The sequence below is a fragment of the Euprymna scolopes genome, chromosome 6, assembly GCF_053919585.1.
Source record: "Euprymna scolopes isolate OS-2025 chromosome 6, ASM5391958v1, whole genome shotgun sequence".
NCBI lineage: Eukaryota > Metazoa > Mollusca > Cephalopoda > Sepiida > Sepiolidae > Euprymna > Euprymna scolopes.
Genome location: NC_136487.1, coordinates 65508298 through 65530209, shown reverse-complemented (window position 1 = coordinate 65530209; position 21912 = coordinate 65508298). Strand labels below are relative to the sequence as shown.

General features: G+C 29.4%; 1 protein-coding gene across 4 annotated transcripts in view; it reads left to right on the top strand.

Annotated features, from left to right (window-relative positions):
* LOC145277672 (nucleoporin SEH1-A-like) overlaps positions 1-21912 on the top strand; it is a 149754-nt gene that overhangs the window by 37640 nt on the left and 90202 nt on the right. For all 4 annotated transcript variants that reach the window (XR_013868192.1, XR_013868193.1, XM_080129336.1 and 1 more), the window contains exons 7-10: positions 5151-5291; positions 8372-8447; positions 12169-12247; positions 15464-15611. Coding sequence is in view for 2 of the 4 variants with exons in the window: in XM_080129336.1 (XP_079985462.1) it covers positions 5151-5291; positions 8372-8447; positions 12169-12247; positions 15464-15611 (444 nt within the window). In the remaining 2 variants the exon portion in view is untranslated. The remainder of the gene's footprint in view (positions 1-5150; positions 5292-8371; positions 8448-12168; positions 12248-15463; positions 15612-21912) is intronic.

Here is a 21912-nt window from a genome sequence, read left to right as displayed (position 1 = left end):
GGGATTGGAGCTCAGTCGAGCACTTATAAAGATAACGTTACAGTAAAGAGAAGCTAGCAACATCTCTTTTGTGTGAAAGAGGTTGTAAGGAAGGAAAGATCATTCCATTTTGTCCTCTGTCGTAGCAAGCGGTGCTCTGTGTGATACTTCCCCCTATATGATAGCAGTACTCCGTCTAAGGACATATTTATCTGTTATGCAGGTAGAGGATCGTGTCATGAGTGAGACACTTTGCAGAGTGGTAAAATGATCCAACCATTTTTTTTTTTTTTTTTTTTTCTTCTAAGTTTTGAGAATACTGTAACTGGAGTGCTGTGCCAGGTGCCTTTCATCAATAGCGCTTATAAAATTAACAATCATTTTTGCAGTCCAACTATGATATGGGAACACTTTCATAGTTTCACCAGTGATGAATATCTCTTTCCCTTCCCCACCTCTCAATATTTAGCTGGGATTGTCTCTAAAATATCATTGATGAAAAAAAAAAAAAAATCCCCAAAACATTTTCACAATCAGAATAGTTTTAAGAGAATAGCATGTTGGTTATTTAAAATTTTGCGCATCATATCTTATGAATGTACTTATCATTGAATAGTGGTAATAAAAAGACTATTGGACATTCATGACCAAAACTTGGTGGGTTTAATATAGGGGGCATATAAATTTGTTAGTTGAGAATGACTGCAAATAGGATTTGATTTGGGGTTAGCTTAATGTGCTCAAAGGATAGCTTGACCCACTAAGGGAATATGACATCACATAACCTAAAGAAGGTAAAATGGAGAGAAGTAAGAATGTTGCACTTTTATCAGTCTCTGGGCACCGTCGAATTACCTGAGCAACAAGATTATTATTATCGTATAGTTAAATTAGATTTGTTTTAAAGAAAAAAATGCAATTCAAGGTTATGGTTAAATGATGTTTTAGGAATTTAATTTGACTAGATTCTATAAACAATAACAAGGAATTTTAGATAAATAAAAACAAATATGCTTTCATAACTAGCATAAATAATAATTTAAAAATAGATCTGATCTCTAGAGTCTGACATGGAGGTTGATGGATCTTAGGAGAGAGCTTGAAAAGGCACATATTCAGTTAGTCAATAGTTGAAAGTCAGTCGAAGAAGTCAGATGAAAAGCCAGGGAGAAAACACTGTGGAAGCCGGTGAAATCAAGATCAAAATGTGAACTCAACTCATTGTAATCTCCAAAATGTTGATACGGTGCGTGAATAAATGTTATATGAAATATAACTCTGCCAAGTACGTCCAAGGATGGAGTACTACTGCCACATCTGGGCTGGAGCTGCTAAAAACAGCTTATCCTGTCTTGACAGAGTACAAAATAGACTTCGTGGCTTAGTGGGGGATGCCCTTTTCTCTTCCCTGCAACCTCTCTCCCACAGAAGAGACGTTGCGAGCCTGTCTTTGTTTTATCATTATTTTCATGGCAAGTGCTCGTCCGAGCTCCAATCTCTGGTCCCCCTTCGCCAAACTTTCACAAAAAACACCCGTCTAGCTGAAACCACTGTCAGTAATTTTCCCCACTCTTCATCTGTGCCTAAATCAAAATGTAGATTCCATGAACAAAGCTTCTTTCTTAGAAGTGTACGCCTATGGAACTCTTTCATTTGCCTGTTTCCCAACTTGGATATCTTCAAGTCCAACATAAACTAGTTCCTGATAAACTGCCCCCTTAAGTAAGACACTTTATCAAATCTCCAATACTAACAATTACTATGATACTATCCCGTTGATTACTTTACACACAATAACCCTTATCTCCTGGTGACCTCCATGTAAAAAAAAAAAAAAATAATGTGAATTCGTCTTGGTTGTTATTGTCGTATTAAATGTTTACAGAATCTGTCTGTTATATACACTGTTGCTATTATATACACTACTCTTCTCTAGCAAAGAACATTTGTCCAACTCTCCATCAATGGTACATTGTCTCCTATTGTCGCCTGAAGCCCTTTCATGTACAAATATTGGTTATCCCCTCAGAATAACATGTCGGTACGTCCATGTCATCGTTTCAGTCCATTGTTCATCGTAAAAGTTTTATAATGTTGGTTATATACACCAACATTTATTCATCGATAATTTAATACACCACTATCTAAGAGAAGTTCGATCAGTAGCTTTGGTATAAACACTTGCATATTGAAATATCTTGTTAATATATAATTACCAGTAATTACATCTCTGCACCCACCCCCTCCACTGGTCAGTGATTGAGAACAAATTATTGCAAGCGAATAAACCTTTTCTTGTCTTCAACTGTTATTTCTTCTTGGTCCATTATTTTTGGGAAGAGGAGGGGGGGTATGAATGACGTTGTTCCCAAGCAGCATTTGATTCCTCAGTCCAACAGGATCACAATAAAGAATGCAGGCCAGAATAAACGGTCAGCAAAATATGGTATGAATCTTCATGTATTTTAATTGATTGAGTTGTGAGACATTAAACCTCCCTTTGCAGGGGAATTATATTCAACAGATGCACAAGTCGGGCATGTATCAGATATTATTAGTTTGTAATAATAATGCCATAGGTGATTTTTTTTTTTTTTTTTTTTTTTCTTAAAGGGAGCACTTTGTCATATATCCTTCAATAAGGTTTATGGATATTGTCTACCTGTCACCAGTGTTTTTGTTTGAAATAATAACATTCTATTTCTGAAGGCATAGAAATTTGCTGAATTTTTCCCCATACAAAAAAAAAAAAAATGACCTATCTAACTCTGCTTATGTGGGAAGGCAAATAAACAGGCTCACTATCTTTTTAGACTTTACAAAATGTACACATCAATTGAAATTTCTAATTCCAAATCATTTCTCGGTCATATGATTGGACTATCAGAAAACTACAAGCAAAATTGTTAATTAATCAATCAGAAAACTACAAGCAAAATTGTTAATTAATCAATCAGAAAACTACAAGCAAAATTGTTAATTAATCAATCAGAAAACTACAAGCAAAATTGTTAATTAATCAATCAGAAAACTACAAGCAAAATTGTTAATTAATCAATCAGAAAACTACAAGCAAAATTGTTAATTAATCAATCAGAAAACTACAAGCAAAATTGTTAATTAATCAATCAGAAAACTACAAGCAAAATTGTTAATTAATCAATCAGGAAACTACAAGGAATATTGTTAATTAATCAATCAGAAAACTACAAGCAAAATTGTTAATTAATCAATCAGAAAACTACAAGCAAAATTGTTAATTAATCAATCAGAAAACTACAAGCAAAATTGTTAATTAATCAATCAGAAAACTACAAGCAAAATTGTTAATTAATCAATCAGGAAACTACAAGGAATATTGTTAATTGTACATATTCAAACTACTGAAACTAAATGTTACTTTTTTGTAGAAATGATTTCCTTTTAAGAAAAAAGACGTTCACATTTTAACACTCGTCGGTAAATACACTACTTAAAAATCAAAAATCTAAGTTGGTAAAATTTTTGGAAATACTTGAATACTAGCGGGGGTACATGGCGTTGCCCGGGTGTTTGTAGGTGTGTGTGTGGTGTTAAATAAAAAAGAAACCGGGGGAGGGGGGTGTAGGATCGAACCCGAAGCCCTGAGGCGAAGTTTGAAAATAAAATCTGCCAGCCAGAATGAGTTACTGAAAGATGTTTGAATTTATTTAAGTAAGAACCAAATTGACAGGTGCACGCCCGGAAGTCGTCGAGCGTGACTACGACATAGGTTTGTTTGTTATAAGCGAAGTAAAAAAAGAAAACAACGTTTTTAATTAAGTGGGACGGGACGGGGGGGGGGGAGAAGACCGTTTTTATTGACCCCCCCTCCCTGTCGAAAATTGTCGATTTCGGGGTGAAAAAATGAACGTTTTGGGCCAATTTTTCGATATTTTTCTGAGTGAAGGATGGGGCTTTGATATGATACCGAGTTTGTGAATTTTTGTTGTGTCTGTCGAAAGTTTTTAACAGACACACAAACATACATACATTTTCGCTTTTATATATATAGATAATGGTAAAAATCCTTTTTTTAAGAAAGCAATTTTTTTAAAATGCATTTAAGTTGTGAGGTGCCATTTTGTTAAATATAAGGGGCCAGTAATCACAATTAGTATTTTTATTTCACTAGGTGTTGTGCTTCTTGATATTTATATATAAAGTAAGTAATAAAATGGCATCTCTCAATTTGGATAAAACTGGATATAAAAGGAGAAAACTGGATTTTTAAATAACAAAAACTGCATTGTTTTCCATAAAATTTGATAAGTGGCTTTTTTTTTTCTCACATGACATGTAATTCCATAAATTTAGTAAGGAGCGTTATATAAAGTTTTTGTTTTGTTTTGTTCCTTAAAATTCTCTCTGTATTGATAAAGCAAAAATGAAGAAAGATCTCTATGATGCACATAAGTGATGAAACAGAAATATCATATTCCAAAAATTGCGTAATTGGATCAAGTAGTTTTATTTTTAAATAAGAGAATCAAATTTTATGAATAACCAAAGGGTGGTTGCCTTGTCCACCATTTTGAAAATCTGAAAACAAAAATGGGAGATAACTCAAATGATTAAAGCTTTCAAGATTTATGTTCTAATAATTAAAAATTCCCATTAATCGCTTAAAAATGATTTCTTTTATAAAAATGAAACTACTTACTCAATTTATGTAATTTTTTGGAATATGATATTTTCGTTTCATCACTAGTACATACATCATACAGATTTTTCTCTACATTTGTTATATAAAGGGAATTATAGACAAGCACTGTTTGGGGGGTATTTAATATTCAAAATTTCACCATAAAGTAGAAATCTCTCTATTTTTTCATTTTTCTTATTTTGTTTAAGCCAGGGATGGGGCATCCTACCAGATGCCAAACATACACCTGCTATTTTAGACACTCCAACCGAGAGATCTTTTTAAGATTCTAACCGTCCCTTTAAGTGCAATTGTTTGAATCTCCTTTGCACTTGGTTTAGAAATTAGTATATTTGCTAAAATGTTTATTGATAAAAAAATGGATCAGAAAAATTACTAATATTTGACTTGCTTTATTTAATATTTGAGTTATTTTAAAGATTTATTTACAAAAGTAAATGAAATAACGATAATAAAATGTGCAATAAATCTTCTGTATAATTTTCAGGTCATGGAGCAAATTACAAACGTTAGCTTTAGTAACAGATCCAGTACACGATCTTAGCTTTTCTCCAAACTTTGGCCGTTCCTATCATCGTTTGGCTATTGCATCAAAAGACTTAAAAATTATTCAGATGCTTCCATTCAGGTAAGTCTGTTTCATCAATGAATATGAATAATATATATATATATATATATGTCATATAGTATTCCGAGTTTTACTGGGTTTATATAATTCAGTAATCGTTCATATACCAATAAATTTTAAGCCAAAAAAGAGATGACTTAAACTGTAAGTTACAAAATTATATTTCATAATTGAGCATTCATATATTGTTTTAACAAAAACCAAGACTTCAAAGAATGGGTTGATAGCAAAAAATAGTATAATTCATCGTAAGTTACAATCGTTTCAAGACTATTCGGATAAATCCAAACAATATGTCATTCGAAAATTTTCACAAGAACAGCCTTTCTTCAGACTTATTGAATAAAAAACACTTTAATAATAAAACATTATGGAAACCAAACAGGAAAAGAAAACAAATGGAAATATTTTACCTATATTGCATCCTAGCAAAGTATTTTTTTTTTCGCTTGTTTTCTTATATAACAATATATATATATATATATATATATATATATATATATATATATAAAATAAAAATCTTGTTATTGAAAATTTATTTAAATTAAAAAAAAAAAACCTTATAAACCTATAAGGAAAGTATACAAAATTTAAATTATTCTACAAGGAATACAAATTAAACAGGAAAAAACTTATTCCATGGAGTTTCGAAGAATGCAATTCTTCTCATCAGAGGGAAGAGGTTTGCAAAATATACAATAGATTTTGCAGGTTAATGCATCACAGAAAACAAATAATATGAAGTTTATCATATTTGCATAAAAAAACTCGTTTAACACTTTGAGACAGTTTGATAGGATTCAAGGCTATTGAGGAAGCAAGAAACAGAAAAAAGGTATGTTAAAAATCCAATGGGAAAGATGGTAAAATCCAGAACAGGAAAAATCCAAAATGGGTTTTTTAAGAATAAAACAAATGTATTATAATGGAAAAGGAAGTTTTAAGTTTCCTTTACGTTGGATTATTGTTTTGTCAAAATGGAAAATCAAAGTTTGCAGTTTTTCCTGTTTTTTTTTTTTTGTTTTTTTTTCAATTATTTTTTAAAGATTGTAGAAATACTCATCTAACATGATGAAAATGAAAAAAAATTGAAAGTTTTGATTTTACATTTTGACATAAAATATTTTTAAATGATTAAAATCTTCTTTTTTTTTTTCTGAAGTTGGGGGAACACAAAAAAAAACTAAAAATAACCAGCATAATCATTATGTATTTATGTGTGTGTGTACATATATATATATATATGTGTGTGTGTATAGAGAGAGAGAGATATCACATCTTTTGAAAACATTTCATGGAGGATATATGAAATATTAGAAACCAAAAATGTGATAAAATATTTTATGAAATGATTAAAAAAAAAAAAATTTTTTCTGAAACTTTCGGTGTAATACACTTTTTTTCAAAGAAGTCTGTGAGTTTTAGTTGGGTGTTTCTTCCCCATTTCAGAAAAAAAAAATTTAATTTTAATCCTTTAATAAAAAATATTTCATGTCCAAATTGAAAATCAAAATTTTCAGTTTTTTTTTTTTTTTCTTTTTCATTATGATAGCTGATTATTTCTATAACCATTGTGTGTGTGTGTTTGTATATATACACTCCTGTTCCAAAATTTAAGGCCACTTGAAAATCTTTAAAAAGAAACCATTTTTTAAGGATAGATTTTAAACTCCTCCCACTTATGGTTACCAATACTACAACCTAAAAGGTTATGGAAAAAAAGTTTCATCCCAAACATTTAATTCTGAAATTTACATTTTTATAAAATGAGACATTTTACACTTGATACAAATTATGAGACCAGGGTATAAATTGTTTTTCAGTTCAGTTACAGGTTAACATTCACTGCATAAAGGTGTCACAATGCCTAAAGCAAGCAAACTTACCAAAGTTCAGCGTGCTTGAATTCTAGCATTATGTACATACATGCATTTTGATTTCTTGTATCATTAAATGTGAATTTGAATTAAATGTTGAAACGATCATAAATTGACTTTTTTCTTGAATTTACTAGAAATATTGCTCTAGAACTACATAGATATATTTATATTAACTCCATTTTATTACACTAGGAATATTGAGCTTCTATTTTGATTTGCAAGTTCAAAACTAATTTTGCTAGCTTTACATGAAAATTTTCAAATGAAGTTTAAATTGTGTGTATGTGTGTGTGTTAGAATGTAAATATTCCTATAGCAATTAAACTACACTGAGGTATCTATTTCATTTCAAGCAATCATGCTAAATGCACAGATTTTTATTATTTTTATGTCTCGGTATTGTTTAATATGTATATTACAGTAAGTTATGAAAGTATATGGCAAATAAGCTGCAGTATGTTTCATCTCTGTAGGGAATCATAAGGCTATGGGAATGAAACATGAAAGACTGTGTAGCTTAATTGCCATACATACTCTCATAATTTACAACTTAGCTATACTCTGTATTGAGCACTGTTGAAGTAAATACTGAAAATCAATACATAAAGTATATCTCGTTATAGCATTTTATGTGGATACATATATATATATATATATATATATATATATATATATATATATAGTGAATGAATGAATGACAAAAGTCTATATTCCAAAGTTCATGCTGTTGACCATCTTATAATTTATTCCTTTGAATTCAGTTGACATTTACAATTTTTGACAGCATCTGTTTTACAGCATAAAATCAATCACTTGATTATTATATCAATTAGTGAATCTATTTTGCCCATAACTTGTCAGAAGAAATAGCAACAATTAATCCATCAAAAATTGATTGTTGCTATTTCTTCTGATGAGTTAAGGGCAAAATAGATTCACTAATTGATATAATAATTGATTGATTTTGTGCTACAAAACAGATACTGTCAAGAATTGTAAATGTCAATTGAATTAAAGGAATAAATTATAAGATGGTCAACATCATGAACTTGGGAATATAGACTTTTGTCATTCATTCACTATATTGCTCTGTAATTACATTGAGCTTCTTAAATAAGGATTGGTATATATTATAAGGAAATAAAGTATATTTCTACAGAAAAAAAAATATATATTAATATTTATATTTTTTCTTTCTAGGCAAGACAATAATTTAGAAACAATGACTGAGTATGAAATTTCTTTAGTTGGTCAGTTTGATGATCACGAACATCAGGTAAGTTTTTTTTTTTCATTAACTTTTCTGTGCATACAAGAATACAAAAGATGTTTTGGTAACTCTTGAGAACTGAAAAAGAAATTGCCTATCTTAAAAAAAAAAAAAAAAAGCACTAAACATAAATTCTACAATACAGCTCTAAAAGTTTATTTAAAAATAATTTTGGATTTTTTTTTTTTAATCTATATCATGTAAAACTTTTCCTAAGAAACTTAAGGATATATAAGATGTGATTTTAATAACAGCATTCGATTAATAAATACAAAATATTCGCAATAATTATGGTAACGGCATGTGAACATATTAGGCTGAAGAGTTGGAGACAACCTGAATTTATTGCATTGAGTTGACCAAAGTTTTGTGAAACATCTTTTCAATGTAAATGTTTTTTTTTTACCAAGACACTGTTAGATGCTAAATTTTCAAGATTATATTATCTTGGCGACTACTATTAATTACGAAGTAATTCTTTTATTTGTTAATTTATATACAGAAACGATTTCATCTAATTTATTTCTTCATATTCGTGTCTTACCACTCACAAAAATCATGTTACTCTACAATTTATGAAAGTTTTGTGAGATGCATTAATATTTGTAAATGATGGAAATCATATTGGTGTGATTTGAATAAAAATTTGTATTTTTACTCATGCATCTAGACTTTACAGACACCGTGTGTGTGTGTGTGTGTGTGTGTGTGTGTGTGTGTGTGTATATATATGTATATATATATATATATACTAGCAGAAGTACCCGTCGTTGACTGGGTTCAAAAACAGCCTACAGAAAATGGATCTTGATTGATGAAAGTATGATAGGTTATGAAAAGGAAAGGGTTGTAAAGAGATAAGTTTTGATACTCAAAAATTTTACCCTAAGCAAAATATGATGAAAGTAAAGATGATTTTCGCGAAAATATATTTTTTTATATCAACTTTGTTTCCATTCGTAGTCAAGAGTGACCAACAAAATGACGTTTTTCTTACAAAGAGAAAATGTTATATATATATAATAATATAAATATACAAGAAATAAATGTTACCATAGTCAGTAAAAGTTACTTTTATGATAGAAAAGTTCATTGGTTTGTATTTTTAAGTAGTTTGTAAGAAAAAAAAATTTGTTTTTAATTCACAAACCGGTTTAAAAGAAATCAAAATGGCAGTGACTTTGAAATGGAGAGGCCAGTTTTCAATTTGATAGAGGGGCACCTGAGCATTCTGTGTTAACAATTTAAGAGAGTTCCGTCAACGTAAGGAATATTTATAAACATATTTTAATGTTTTCCATTATTTTGTGCTTGAGGAATATTCGATTATGTGCTTGAGGAATATTCGATTATGGCATGTGTAGTTTATATAAAAATTCATGTAAGTAGTTATTGCCTCAAATTTCGTTTTAATTTCTGTTCGCTGAAATTATTTCAAGTAAAGAGCATTAAAAACTATTTTAAAACAAAAAAAAAACATGAACTGAACTTTTATTGACTATGGTAACATTTATTTCTTGTATATTTATTTTTTCGGGTAGTCGTTTGTTGGCTTTTCTGCTAAACACTCTTACTAAATAATATCGACGAAATATCGAAAAACAAAGAAACAAAAACAGTTTTGAAAAATAATGAAGCTTTGCTTACTTTAGTAAAATAATCCGAAATAGCAAAATGGGATATTAAAAAAGTAAACACGTAATTACTTTAGTTTTTTAAAGCAAAGAATCGATATGAATAAGAAGAAAATGGCATCCTTTTCAAGCAGAACAGATTCGTTTCAGTTTTACAGTATTGAACGGTGTAGTATTGCACCATCGGATTTACGGTTGTACTATTGTAATGTAAAGAACACGCAGAAAGGGTTGTAATCAACTGAATTCCTTCTAGTACATTTGTCAAAAAAAGCTTAAACAGATATATAAATAAATAAAAATAAAAAGGTTATGTAAATGTTTTTAAAAAGACACGTAATCATGTGAGCAGGATTTTTTCCTTCTTTTGACACGATAACAAGTAACATTCTTATTTTTTATTATTTATCTATTTTCGAAAGAGTGCCACGTGCAGGTGGAGAAGGAAAAAAACAGTTATGCAAAATTTGTGTTGAGAATTGTCTAAAGTTCCGACTTTTTTTTTTTTTTTGCTTTCACTTTAATAAGAACGTGAATTTATTCGACACAATATGATTCAACTCGAAAAAATAAATAAAAGCTAACATGAATTAAGATGTTATTGTGGACCCTCATTCCTTTTAAAAAACCTTGTTAAACTTTGTGACATATTTACATTCTATGGAGGTCAGGCGCGAACGAACACCCAATAATTTTATTATACCATATTTCTTCAAACTGAAACATAATTATCAAAGTATACTTACGAAAATAGATATAAAAAGTCTTTGTTAAAGTTTGTGTCATATTTCCATGGAGTACAGACGCGAACGCAGACCCCACAATTTTATTATACCGTCCCTATTTAAGTTGAAACATGCTTATCAAAGTATTCTTATGTACATCTATATCAAAAACCCTTGTAAACGTTTTTTATTTCCATACTTTGAGGGCCAGGCGCGAACGCAGACCCCACACTTTTATGAACCACCGTTCTGCCAGATCAAACATACCCATTCTTGATCCTCGATACATCTATCATTATATGTAATCAGTTTTTTAAAATAGTCAACCATATAGGAGCCTATTTGTGACCAGACACACACACACACACACACACACACACACATACACACACACACGTTCAGCTTCATATTATATATATATATATATATATATATATATGTATATTTATATATATATATATATATATATATGTATATTTATATATATATATATATATATATATGTATATTTATATATATATATATATATGTATATTTATATATATATATATATATATGTATATTTATATATATATATATGTATATTTATATATATATATATGTATATTTATATATATGTATATTTATATATATATATATATATATATATATGTATATTTATATATATATATATATATATATATATGTATATTTATATATATATATATATATATATATATATGTATATTTATATATATATGTATATATGTATATTTATATATATATGTATATATGTATATTTATATATATATGTATATATGTATATTTATATATATATGTATATATGTATATATATATATATGTATATTTATATATATATATATATATATATATATATATATATATATATGTATATTTATATATATATATATATATATATATATATATATATATATATATATAAAGGTCTGTTATTATTTTTTTATTTAGCGGTATTAAGTTTTGAAATGCAGTTTATTGTATTTAATTTTGCTACCTTAGCAACGAGGAAGTTACCTGCCCTTTGTTTTGCATAGATAAATGCGTCACCCCTTTTTTATTGACAGGACATTCTTGCTTCATATCTTTAAAGGTTAATTAACATCTCTTCTAAAGAAAAAAAAAACATATCGTTTGGCTTTCTTAAAAAAAAATTTAATGTCCAATCATAATGATATTAAAAAAATAATGCTACCCTTTTTTTTTCTTTTTTTTTTTTTTTTTTTTTTACATACATAAATGTTTTTCATGGACATGCGTGTTTCTATATATAAAAAGAGAGAACGAAAGAGAAATAAACATTAGTTTCAGATTTTAGTTATTGCATTATTTTCCTTGCATAATTTACAGGTTTGGCGGTTATCATGGAATGTGTTTGGCACTGTTTTGACTTCGTCTGGTGATGATGGTAAAGTGAGGCTTTGGAAAGGTAGGTCTTGTAAAATGTCAAATGTTTGTTTCATAAAGAAAGGATCATGCTTGTCCAGAATGCTCCATACACAAAAAAAAAAAGCAAAAATAAAAAAAAATTTGCATGATGTACATACCTGTAATATTTTACACGGAAAATCAAGTTAATTGCTCAAGTCATTTTATTTTTAAACAAGAAAATAAAATTTGTGGCCAAATAAAAAGTAATATTATGATGTAATTATGAAAACGAGGGAAATAACTCCAAATAATTCAAACTTGCAAGATTTCAGAAATCCGTTCTTAACATGGACATATTGGAAAAACTTAAATTTGCTTAAAAATGATTTACTTTACAAAAATACAACTACTTGAGCAATTTACTTGATTTTTGGAACATGATATTTTCTTTCCATCATGGCCATGTGTATCATACAGATTTTTCTTTCTTTTTATTTTCTTATGTGCAGGAATTCCGGACCAGAACTGAAAGGGCTATTTTCATGGGAAATATTTTTAATGCATTTATTCATATACTTTACAAGAAATAACAAAAACTTATGTGTTGTTTTTAAAAATTTTCCTGTGACAACTCCGCTTTAACTTTACCATACATACGATCATATTTTTAAACAGCTTAAAAGAATGAAGTGAAAATATTACAAAAATAAAAGCTAAAATGATTTTTGGTCCCCTGATAAAGGACGGATTGGATCTAGTGATTTACTCCCGTTCATTTGTCTGCACTTTTCTCAATAACCACTCTGTAGACTTTTTTGAAATTTTGCACAAACATTAATCATGGTGAAAGTATATTTTTGCCAGAACGGATTTTCTCTGGTTGCACCTCTAGAGGGCATTATAGGGGTAAAATTGCCCCCAAATCTTTCATCTGTTTGTTTGCACTTTTCTCAATAACCACACCTTTTGCACAAACATTAATCATGATGAAAGTAAATTTTTCATTCATGGAGTGGGGGGGGGGCACATGCTTGGCTTGTTTTGTTAATAGTCAGCTAACGTACTTCCTAACTGCCAGTGTGTCTGCTACTCAAAGCAGTGACAAGGCAAATCGGTTCCTTTATTTTTTTTTTTTCTCACAGCTATATCTCTCCTGTGCCTTTACATTTTTTTTTATTTAATAATTGAAAAGTTTTTCTTCTGTCTTATTTAAATTAATAATTATTTAAATTATTTATTTCTTTTTTTTAAGAATTATTGAAAACGCTTTTGAGCTTTTTTTTTTTTTTTAATTATTGAAAACATGTTTAAAAATGTCAAAAAAATAAAGTTACTTTTAATTTTGTTATTAAAAGTGCAAATAAAGACTAATTGTGTTATTGTTATCTTTTTATAATTTTATTAGTTTTTATTGCATATTTTTTTTAATAATGTCCTTTTACTTATATTTTATTTCAATAAATCGCTTCACAATAGAAATACTGAAGAACAATAAAAGTGAAGGAACTGATTTGCCTTGTTACCACTAGCAGACACACCAGAAGTTAGAAAGTACATTAATTGATTGTAACCATGTTTTCTTCCTTTTTTTTTTTTTTTTTTTTTTTTTTTGAGAAAAAAAAACAAAAAAAACTTAGAATCTTGAACAAAAACTGCTTTGTGTCTTAATGAGTATGTACTATCACAACAAACACAAAAACTTCTTTTTATATACTATTTTTGATGCTTGTGCAATATAATGGAATTTCAAACAAATATATTTTAGGGGTTTTGGGGGGGGTTAATTAAACTATGTATTTTTTGGTTAATTAACTTATGTATTAAATTTAGTTTAATTAATGAAAAATGAAAAAATTCATACATAGTTTAATTAACCAGAAATCTTATCTATATCATGTGTGTGTGTTAAAAAAAAGAGAATGGCATAGTTAGGTATATATTGATAAAATCAACAATTTATTAAAATTCTACATGTAAGATTAAGTTTTTTTTTTCTACTCTGATCAAATTTATGGCAAAAATGAATGACTAAGCAGTTTTCATGTAATCTTTTGTTTATTAAACTATTCTGGTCAATAAAATAGGATAAAATCTTATATATATTCTGTAGAAAGCAATCATTTATTAAGTCACCTGACAAGGTCTTCTGGTTTTAACTGACCATTTGTCCAAAACATTAGCATGTCTAGTGTCAAAACTATGTAAATTTGTTTATAATAATAAAAATGTATCTTGCTCTTTTATTGAGCATTCTTAATAACCTCATTAATTTCATTAGTTATCACTCTTGAATATCTTTAACCTGGTGTGTATATATAATCAACGGATATACTCCTATTACTATAATTATCCTAATTAGCTCTAAATTTTGGAGATTTTAAACATAAAATTAACAGCATATGGTGATTGTTGGCTTCTTGTATTTTTCAGATTTTTTTATCTTCTAAGAGTGACCAAGTCATTTTGAATAAACAAAATGAGTTACTGGCTTTCCTTTTCTCTTTTCTTTTATTCTCTTATTTTTAAACACTGTTTTCTTTATTGTAATTTGATGATATGTTTGTATAGATGTTATTATAAACCAATGTTATTGTATCGTCTTTTGAGTATCACTATTAGCAAAAGAGAAGATGAAGCAAACACCAAGGTAGGAAAGGTAAAGATTTGACAAATGAGTAATTCATTTCAATTCCTTAAACTGATCACATCTGAGATGATGCATCATTTGAAAAAAAAAGTCGGTTTTAAAAGAATGCAGATGTTATTCAAACTCTCTTCAAAAACATTTTTGAAATATATAAAAATACTGACGTCTGACCTGATTTTATTAAAATTTATTTATTTATTACTAGCCTGGGTGCTTGGAGGTGTGTGTTGAGCAAAAAAAAAAAAAAAAAAAGTCCATCGCCAAACCGGAAGTGGCAAAGGTTTAAATTAAGGCTAGTCGATCAAAAAGAGGGAATGACTTTCGAAAATATCGGTGAAAAAAGCGAACCTTCCCTGTAGAAAAGTGCCCAGTTAAGAGTGACGGAAATAATGTTTTTAGCCAATTTTTCAATATTTGTCATCCGAAGGTTGAGCTTCAAAATGATACTGATCTCATGAAAATCCATCACCTCTTTCGAAAGTTTTAAGTAGACATACAAACATACATACATACATACATTTAAACAGACAGGTGAGATTTATATTATTTTATTTTTATTTATTTTTTATTTTTTTTTTTTTTTGGAAAAATTGTTTGAAAATTTTATTTTACTATTTTGAATTTCAGCGAATTACCTTGGCAATTGGAAATGTATATCAGTTCTAGTTGGCGACATCCCTTCAAATGTTCCAGAATCATCCAGCCAGTCCAGGTTAGACCTTTCACCTGTAGGACAGGCTTCCACAATGACATCCGGACCTTCATCAAATAAAAGGTATCCTAGGGTCATCCCTGGAGGCAATTTTGGAGCCGCAATGATTTAATCCTTTTTTTTCCCCAAAAAAACTATCACTCACTCCTGATTTATTTCCTTTCCATATTCTCTCCAAAATTTCTCTTGCATTTCCAATATACCTTTTGAAAAGTTGAGTCTTTTTAAAACTTTAAAAAAAATCTAGATAGTTGAGATTCAAGCCTGGCTTGAGGTAGTTGCTTATCTAGCCACATTGATGAGCTGTGATACAGTGACAAGTATTGTATATTTGTATATATATATATATATATATATATAAATTGGTGTCTATTTTCTGATACCAAAACAATTCCTTTGTCTTTTTTTTTTAAATTTGATTTTGTTTAAAGTAAAATCTTCCATTGCTGGTAATTATCATAAAATAATAAATATTTATTGATTTTAAAATATCAGTAAAGCTAAAATCGATAGATCATCCTCCACAAATGTATTTCGACGTTTATGAAAATATCTGCATATTTAACTTGTGTTTTTACGAAAATCAGAGAAAATAACAATCTCATAGTTAAATAATTAGAGATTTATAAAGAATCGGAATCAAGAATTTAGCACAGAATCAGTATTCGTTTTGGAATTGGGGGGAAAAAATATAGGAATCGTCCCATCACTCATATATATATATATGAGTATTCTACTAGTTAATAAAACAATTCACAGTATTTCCACCACTTTTGTTTTCTAATGAAGATTAAAAACAAAATTCATGTGTTTTTTATCTAAATGTCTACAAAAAAAAAAAAATGACTCCAAGGGCAAAAAGTAGCCAATGACCAGTGTCAGATGCATACATTCCAACTGAAAAAACACCAATTCTTCATCTTTAGTCAGAAATATTGTTTGTGAAATCTAAGGACTAAAGGACAATTAGAGAAGTGAGAATTAAGAGACTGCTGAGAAAAAAAAAAGCCAGGGTCCATTTTTTACTCTCCTTAAAATGATGCTACTAAATCATGTCTACTTTATTCAAATATTGATGAAAATCCATTAAATGAGTTTGATTCAAGAAAAAAATTTTAATATAGGATTTAAATTGAATGGTTCTCAAGAATTTTATGCAAATTAGAAATATCTGAATTTTTGAGTGAGAAACTGAAATTTTGGGAATATTTCTTAATTCATGTCTTAATGTCTACGGTTAAAATTTAATCAAAATAGGAGGTGTCTGAATTTTCATGAAGGGCTTCCAACTACACACATCCACCCATCCTTGCATAAACTAAAACTAAATATAACATACATTACATATCCTTACACCTAGAATCTGTGTCCAAACATTCATAATTGATTAGTTTCAGAGTTTACCCTCACATAAACATATGTAAACAACATATACACATACCTAACTTTACATGTATAAATAATCTGTGTGTGTGTATATATATATATATATATATATATATATATATATATACACACACACACAAAAAAAAAAATTCTAATGGTGTCTAAGATGTTTCAACTGATTTTACCTAATTTGAGAATGCTGATTCCAGAAATGCTGTCACTTTTTTCTATCAGGTTTAGTTTTTCTATGGTATACTCCCTCCGTAGGAAGTCGATAGCTATAATAAAAACAGGCAAATCGAAGAAACAATATTTTTATGAAGCTTTAAGACATATATTCATGAAATCACACTAAAATATTCACAATTAAAACTTGAAGTTGTAAAAAAATGCTAAGCATAGACATCATCATCCACAAATTGACATTTTACTGATTTTCTAGAATTGGGAGCTCCGGCATCATCATCATCATCAACAGTAGTCTGCAAACATGGTGGCATCTCAACAACCTTGGTCGCGAACTTCCGTGTCATTGGTACCTTGATAGAAGTGCTCTCATTGCTCACATCACCTAGATTTTCTGAAAAACAGGCAAGATGGCTGTACAAAAAATGTAACTTGATGCTCATATTTGTACCCAGTTGATGTAGATTTATAAGTAATGTTTCAACAAATTCTTTGTAGTTGGACGCCTTTATTTTTCCCCAAGGAGAATTTGACTACATTCGTAAATGCTATCTAGGTACTCAATTCTGCAGGATTCATAAAATTACAGAAATTTGTGTCATTGATTAAATTTTGAATCTGGGATCCATAAAAAATTCAAAAAAAAAATTTCGCTATGATTAGGCCTGGAAATTTCATGCAAATTTATTTGAAACAGTCGTCCTCTTTCTCGAGTGACTTCACAAACTGTTTAGTGATGCCAAGCTTTATGTGAAGAGGAGGAAACACAATTTGGGAACGCTCCACCAAAGGAAAAGCCAGAACATTGAGAGAGCCAGGAATCAGTTTACTGCACACAGGTCAATCTTTTTAGTTGCACGCAAGTCACTCTATAAGTCACTCCGTCTGTCGGTCGGAAATATGAAGATCAAAGTGTAGTATCTGTTCTTACTACATGCTGTACTTATGTTTGTAACTTTGTGATATAAAGTGGGGGATCACTTTTCTGTATTAATTTAATGTAAAATTATCACCCACTTTCCAACCAGTCAGTCTCAAAGCCATTCAAGTCATTCTCCAGATCATTCAAGTTGTTTTTGAAAGATTCTAGTTATTTTTTAAGCATTCAAGTCATTCTTAAGGTCATTCAATTCATCCTTAAGTTCATTCTAAGTCATTTACTTTTTATTTATTTCGGTCATTTTAGTTTATCTTTAAGAATATCATGTCAATCCTACATTCACGCATTCATTCATTGCACAAGAGCATGCGACTAATGGCTATCCAGTGCTTTGTTCTTAGTATGCTATCCCACAAACACAAGAAGCAAGGAAATTTTGTGTAGCCACTTTGTAGATTAAGGAGAAACCCAACCATTTTCAAATTGACACACATAATCCATTTGTACTGTCTGTATGAAATCTTTTCCAGAACAAATTTGATTTCATCATATTTATCTTTGAGGGTCGTTGAATGGCTTAGAGAAATTGATCCATATAAGTTACCATTGTGAAAAACACATTTTAAACATTTTTTGGAACTGTCTATAAAAAGGTGTCAATCTTGAGAATAATACTGTTCGACACCAAGCTACTGCAGCAGGCCTGCAATATACTATGGCATTTTTATGCCAAGAATTCAATGTGACGTTTTCTATGGAATGTTATGAGAGTTCCAGGCTGAAGTAGATTTTTTTTTTCTTTGAATCTTGAAGCTAAGAGTTCAGAAAATTCTTTGGAAAGGTTGAGATCTGTAGTCAGATCACGAAGTTATCCTTAAGAAAAAAGCTGTGGTAGTGAAGGAGGAAAACTGACATCTGAAACAGTGGCTTCACTACTGTCAGTGAACAAAACAGAGGCTTGGTTTTCTTCAAAACCAGGCAATTCCAATTTGAGCAAGCCTTTAAACACTGGGACAGGAATTTCATTGCAGTGTGGAATTGGCCAAATTGCAAACTTGAGGTTTGGATAAATCAACAAATTCCTTTTCTTCCTGTTGATTCCTTTTGTTTTGACTGCACAGAAATAGCAGTCATCCAAATGGCTTTTCGGTTCATGCCAAACCATTGGAATACCAAAGCGGAGTGACTTTCTATCCTTTTTTGTCCACTGTCGAAGATTCTAAACACATTGTTTGCATACAATATGGGGTGCCCATTCCTTATCTTGATCACCCAGCATTACTTCGAAGTAAGATAAGCACACTTCACTAATTCACTGATCCTTTTTCTGTTGGATTGCAATGTATATTCCCTGCAAATATAGTAAAACACATTTGGATTGTTTAAACAACATCAACTAAGAGATGATGTAGCCATGCTTAATTTTTGCTTCACAAATCTACAACAAAAGTAAAATAATGCAGCTTAATTATTTCCTGTTTGATTTATAAATGAATTCTTAATATTAAAGGAATAAACTTACTTTGACCAAGAAAACAAAAACATGTCACAATCGGTAGGCCTATTTACTACTCAGTGTCCACTTCTTACCAACTACATACCTCATTGTATAGCAAATTGTACTTTAAAGTTTGTAATGTCATAATCAATTAACATACATCACAATAGCAACCTACAGTGGTAATTATGAAGCTAGAATGTATATAGAAACATGCCTAATGTACTGTCATCGCATGCACTTACGCTTCAGTCAGATAAACTATTCTAAAAAATAACAACTATGAAGACTAGTACGTAATCCACAGGTATATTTATTTAAAGAGAAAAAGTACAAACTGAAAGGGGGGAAAAATGATAGGTATGAGAAAATAAAAAAAATACCAACAAACACGGGCAAGAAAATGAATGAGTTATAAAAATTGAAAGACTGAATAAGTTCGTAAAGAAATGGAACATGAAATGTCACGTCGCATGACAAAGTAAACAAACAGAAGAAGAAATGAGTAAAACATACCATTGATGCCGGGGATGGGAGTGGATAGAGAAGAGAGAGGGGTGCTGTGTTGCTAGTTTCAAAAAGGAAGTAAAGACCAACCGGAAGAGGAAATAAGGAAGAAAGTAACTTTTTAGTTAAGAGTAACTTAGAGGGAGATAATGTGTTCAAAACAGGGACGCAGAACACCTAATTTTAAGGTGAAAAAAAGGTATAAAATAGCAAATATATCTCAAGAACTTGACCTGAAGAGAAAAAAATTAATGATTTTGGGAATCAGCACCCCCAAATTAGTCTAAGTCAGCTTAAAAACCTTGGGCATCAAAAAATGTGTTGGTCAGTGTAATCAGTAGTTTACATTTCAAAGCCAAATATTTATATTTTTTCTTTCATAATATTTTATTTTGTCTTATGCATGTTTTGTTGAATGGTGTATGAACTTATATGTGTATGTGTGTGTTTCTTTATGCGAACATTTTTAGCTGCATATGTGTATACATGTTTACAGAAATATGTATACACACACTACTGTATGTAGCTAATAATGTTTGTATAAACAAACATTATAAACATATTCTGTTCATTCATCAAGCCACTTTAATAAACACGTTTCAGTAGATATACATCTAGAAAACTATATAATTATAAATATACGCAAACAAACAAATGAAGTTGACAAAAATATTTAAGTAAGGATTGTGTTTCCTTTAATTACTCTAAATTAGGTGAAATAAAAAAGTCAATTTCATTTGACAGTTTTTTCAAAATAAATAAACATTCACAAAAGATAAAATATTTTTATTTTTATTTTTTAGGTTACTTTTTTTGTTGTTGTTTTATAAGTACTTTTACTTTGATTAAGAATTTATTCAATTAACTCCTTTTACAAAACTGTTACATATAATAAGAATAATAAAATAGCTTTAATTTAAACTTAACTTTCCACATGTTCAATTTTGAAAATTGAAAATCATTAATATATGAAATTTTGATGCTGTTACAGTTGTTTGAATTTGTTGGGTGGGAACTACAGGGTGGTCAAAAAGTCAGGTAACATGTTAAAGGTAGAAAAAACAATATGATCCATTATAATCTCTATTCGTTTAATATTATTTCTTGGATGAAATTTTTCCACAACGATGGATTGGTCGTCGTGGCCCAGTTGAATGGCCAGCCAGATCTCCGGATCTTACCCCTCCTGATTTCTGGCTTTGGGGCTATGTAAAGGATAGCGTTTATGGCAAGAAGCCTGATACAATAGCGTCTTTAAAGTTATTTATTGAAGAGGAGATTGCGCGGATATCAGCTGACATGATTACACGTGTTACACAATCAGTGGTTAATCGCTTCCAGCGATTGATAGAGAGAAATGGACGACAATTAACAAAATAAACATATTTCATGTTTGTTTCATTTTATATTTCAATGTATGGTACTTAAATATATGTGTATTGCTAATATCGTTTTTCTTTAAAATGTTACCTGACTTTTTGACCACCCTGTAGATGCAAAATGTATATGATTTCAGCTTTTATTATAAATAAAAATAAATTTTGCTAGCTTTTGTTTTAACTTTAAAAGACTCAACTTTTTGTAACTTTTTGAAGGTGATATGTGGGTAATGTAAGATGGATTTTATTTTCATTTTGTTTTTTATCAAAGCAGCTTTCAAATTTTTATTTCAGACTTTCTATCAAGGTTCATTATGACTCCATCCTTTAATTTAGTTTATTTATTTTGTTTTTTTTTTCCTATTTTTTAATTTTTTTTATTTTCATCTTTATTTAGTTTTCAGTTTTTCATTAACCATTTTGTTCAAATATTCCTACCTGCAATCCTACATTGTGTTCTATGTCCTTTAACCTCCAACTCTCCTCCTAGCTACTTTTCCACTGACTCTTTTCATATACAGTTTATAT